Here is a 4378-nt window from a genome sequence, read left to right as displayed (position 1 = left end):
AGCTTTGTTTCTGACACTCGTAGCGCTGTGTCGAGGACAAGGGCGCAGTTCCCTGTTCCTCAGTTGTACGGTTTTATGTTGTAGCCGTTAGTGAGTTGATGTGCGCAGGCCTGTTGTGAGTGGCAGATGTTTACCGAGGTTTGTGCAATTATGTCTCTTGATTTTTCCTTCCAGCCATGACCATGCAGTTCATCAGTCACCGGTTTCCAGAGGATCATGATCCCACAATTGGTAAGAAAATTTTCTTTCCTCTTGGTTATTCACTCCCTCTCTTAGCAGGTGGTCGAGTCCATTGCTTTAAAGTACTCAATTTAAAGAAAGCTGTAAATTTGGCTGTAAATTGAGAACCCAAGTCCCTTAGGTTACTCATGTAAAGGTATTAAGAGTTCTGAGACTGCTGTGAGGACTGGGATACATATCCTGAGTTTTAGATCTTTAATGGTTTTCCGATAACGTATATCCAGGCTGTGCGCTATCTGTACTTTTTTGTATGTTGCCAGACAAGGATGAAAAGCTGCTGATAAGTAATTACTAGTTGTCTGTTCAAAAAATCTAGTCTCTATGCTGTAGATCAGCTCTCTGCTATTAATTTGTCAGGCCAAGTTGTGCTCTGTGTTTTAGAAATTGGGATAGATGAAAGTGCTTAACAACGTAATATATTGCTGCATAAATTTTGCAGCATCTCCAAGAGAAACCTTAACCAGCAGTTACAATGTCAAAGGAAAACTGGGAAAACCAGCCAGCTTCTTGTTGAAAGTGGACTTTTGTAGTCTGGGAACGCTGACTTAGAGGGACAGATATTTATTGTCTTGATTTTAAGAAAATGGTCAATTCTTCTCTTGAATCACAGGTATTTTCTGGCTTTGAGAAAGATGTAATACTCTTACTGTGTGCTTTCCACCAGGGTGTCCAAAATGAATTTATAGGGTGTGGTCACATCTCAGAAATAGCATGTACAATAGCGTGATTTTAACAAGCAGTTGGGAGGATACTAAATCACACCAGAACAATTAAAAATTTAATTTGTTGTTAAATGAAGGTCAAACTAAGGTAGTATAGTACTATTACCAGATTAGGTTCTTCTAGTGTAACATTCTCTTTGTGAATTGATGACTAATGAATATTGCCATTGTATTCCAATCTCGTTCGTCCCGCTGTGCCGTGAATTCACAGAGGATGCTTATAAAATACGAATACGCATTGATGATGAACCTGCCAATCTGGATATCTTGGACACAGCAGGACAGGTACGTGAGTGATAACAGGTGAATTAAGAGGCTGTTAAGAAGCCTGTAACGGTCAGATGTAGAGACAGGAATCCTGTAAAAGTATGCATGTCTTTTATTCCAAATTGGTTTTTGAGCTCTCTCACTTTTTCTAAGCATCATGTTGCTTATAGCACCTGTGTTGTGCTGTCTGTATTTAGGCAGCTCAGAAAGTACTCTGGTTTCATGCACTGCGTTCTCCGTTGCACCTTGCTGTTCGTGATCAACAAGCAATACGTATTGGCGGATAAACGACATGTTGGTGTGATTCCTGTAGTGAGGCAAACTTGATGTTAATCCCAGACATATGTAATATCTTGTCCTGTATGTAACAGGCCAAGAAGGCAGATGACCGGCTTGTTTACAAGGTTCCTATGCATCAGTTTTTGGAATCCGTATTGTATTTCTCGTTCTGAGCAAAATAGTGTTTGTGCAATTGAAGTGTAATTGTCTGTTTCTAGGCAGAGTTTACGGCCATGAGAGACCAGTACATGAGGGCTGGCGAGGGATTTATCATCTGTTATTCAATCACAGACCGGCGCAGTTTCCATGAAGTGCGTGAGTTCAAACAGCTTATCTATCGTGTTCGACGCACCGATGACACTCCCGTTGTCCTGGTGGGAAATAAATCTGATCTGACACAGCTACGTCAGGTGAATGGCACAAAAGAGGCCCACAAATACAAGCTATTTCTGTTTAAAATGCAGTAACACAAGAGGTTATACTCCTTTTCTTAATTTTTTTGCATGTTTACTGTGTAATAAATTGAACAGTAGTAAGTACTTGTTTAACCCAGAGTGTGTTGAATCGCCAAGTGCATATGGTAGTCACAAAACTAAAGCTTTTAAGTTGATGCTTTGGGTTTCACCTGCTTGTGGGCTTTTCTTTATTTTTAATTCCTGAAAGGAGGTAACTGTTGATAGAGATCTAGCATTCTGTAAAAAAACTAGTACAAATTGCAGATGCATGTGTGCTAAGAATGGACACATGATAATGGAGAAGTTGGATAAGAATGGACAGAAAGGAAAATTACTTTCAGCTTAAGAAAACAGTAACTACCATCTGTGGGAAAACAGTTTGAAGGAGAGCTTCACTCAAAGGAAACGTACTTTGGAAAACAACTTCCAGAGGTGCTGTTTGTGTACCTGGAATTAGAGGAATTTTCAGTGTGCATTGTAGCAGGAAAATAATGGTAGCTCTGGTAGAACAGGCATGCTAAGAGATGCAAAGTATAGGATGAGGAGTGGGTGTTGCTCTTCTGTGGCCTGGGCAGGACTGTTTTTTTGTTTTGTTCTGGTTTGTTTGGAGAAGTGATGAGTGAAAGAGAAAGAAAAACAGGTTTATAGAGAAAGGTTTAGACATCAGTGGGAATGAGCTGTTCTGGAACTGGGAGTGCACAGTTTTAGAGCAAGCGGTACAAGAAATGGTGAAGATAGAAACTTTCTGGTTTTGGCTTTCTTGACAAGTGAACTTTTATTTTTTAGGTTTCCAAAGAAGAAGGCTCTGCTTTAGCACGAGAATTCAACTGCCCTTTTTTTGAAACTTCAGCTGCATACCGCTATTATATCGATGATGTATTTCATGCTCTTGTGCGAGAAATCCGCAGGAAAGAAAAAGAAGCAGTAATGGCAATGGAAAAAAAATCAAAACCTAAAAGCAGCATGTGGAAAAGACTGAAGTCACCGTTTAGAAGGAAGAAGGATTCAGTCACTTGAGCAGAGAGAATTCCTCTGCGAAATAAAACAAAACCTGTGAACAGCCATTTGTAACCAAAGTGGTTTAATGACAACATTTTGGCAGCATTTTTTAAACCTGATGGGACTTTTATGAGGGAATGCATAACTTTTACCAGTTATTTTTGTTTAGAATGATATTCCCTTAATTTGGATATTCAACTGAAGACACAGTAACAGTTGTACTTTTGTTGGTTGTCTTTTTTTTTTTTTTTTTTTTTTTTACTGGATCCAGCAAATGTTGCTTGTATGTCACTGGTTACAAAGGCTGATAGGTTTATGTCCCTGCACTTTTGAACATTTGTCTTCGGTCACTGCGTACTGGAAGCTGAATTGTGTAAAATATTGCTGAAGCTCTACTCAACCTAACTTAATTAATTCTTTTTGTAGTTGTTTGCACAAGAAAATGTTGCTGCTCTCCGGAACAGTAACCCACATCACAAGAGGTGGCTTGTCGAGGCTGTGCAGAAAAGTAGTTTACAAAATGTATGTCATGAGTGGCAGCCTTGGCTGTGTACAGATGACGTTGAACGGAGCAGTGCTAGAGTTCTTGTGTTCTCATCGAATAGATTTGTTCCAGCAAAAGTAACATGGAATACTTGTAAGGGTTTGTCTAGATCATCAGTTAATCAACAGTGTTGTAGGTGGGATTCTAAACAAGTCGGAAAAAACAGATTATAGTTCCTATGGCAGCTATAACTTGGCAGCAGCGCATGAGTATGTAGCATTTTCCTACTGTGTATAGCATTTACTGTGTTGCCATAGCATGTGTCATGTAACGATGCTGTAGAAACCACAGCTTTGAATTTTCTGATTTGCTTGTTAAAAACCATAGCTGTAATGGTGCCCTGGCTTATTTATTTACATTCAGTTTTATGTTCTTGTCTTAAAGGAGCCAGTATCTTTGTTAAGTAGAAGTTTCTAACGTAGTCATTTCTAATGATTCTAGGATAACTGCTTTGTAGAGAAAATGACTGATACTGAGGTATCTGGGCCCTGAATTAATGTCCCTAAAGCTGGTAAGATTCTTCCCATGCAGTTTGAAAAGTCAAATTGCCGGTGCAGCGGAAGGAAGCTGTTAGCTGGGCACAGTGAGAGTCCTGACAGATACATCACTTTACATATGCAGGTGGTCCAGGTAGTGCAGGTACAGGTTTTATTATGCTCAGTAAGGAATTATTTGGTTAAGAAAGTGCTTCTGAGGCAGACCCTGCACACGTAGAGAGATTCTCTGCTTTTGAGCTGATTTACATACATACTGGTTACAGAATTTAAATCCAGCAGAGAGAGGTGTCCGGTTCCTCTTGATTTTGTCTTTTGATAATGGAACAAATCGCAGTTAACTCAGACATAGTTAAAACAAGTTTCTCGGAGAACTAA

General features: G+C 39.5%; 1 protein-coding gene across 1 annotated transcript; it reads left to right on the top strand.

Annotated features, from left to right (window-relative positions):
* Window positions 1–176: 176 nt before the first annotated feature.
* RIT1 (Ras like without CAAX 1) lies at window positions 177–2980 on the top strand. The gene is made up of 4 exons (XM_010166151.1): window positions 177–231; window positions 1174–1247; window positions 1727–1918; window positions 2750–2980. The coding sequence occupies exons 1-4, from the start codon at window positions 177–179 to the stop codon at window positions 2978–2980; spliced, it is 552 nt and encodes a 183-aa protein (XP_010164453.1).
* The last annotated feature ends 1398 nt before the right edge of the window (window positions 2981–4378 follow it).

Source organism: Antrostomus carolinensis, unplaced genomic scaffold (genome assembly GCF_000700745.2).
Source record: "Antrostomus carolinensis isolate BGI_N321 unplaced genomic scaffold, ASM70074v2 scaffold45564, whole genome shotgun sequence".
NCBI classification, from domain to species: Eukaryota; Metazoa; Chordata; class Aves; order Caprimulgiformes; family Caprimulgidae; genus Antrostomus; species Antrostomus carolinensis.
This window is presented reverse-complemented; position numbering and strand designations above follow the sequence as displayed.

What these genes read in the sequence shown, in the direction of transcription:
- RIT1 (XM_010166151.1), top strand. Translation starts at nt 177, where the DNA reads ATGACCATGCAGTTCATCAGTCACCGGTTTCCAGAGGATCATGATCCC. An exon ending in GGATCATGATCCCACAATTG is followed by an intron (nt 232 to 1,173) that starts GTAAGAAAATTT and finishes GTGAATTCACAG; the next exon opens with AGGATGCTTATAAAATACGA. An exon ending in TCTTGGACACAGCAGGACAG is followed by an intron (nt 1,248 to 1,726) that starts GTACGTGAGTGA and finishes GTCTGTTTCTAG; the next exon opens with GCAGAGTTTACGGCCATGAG.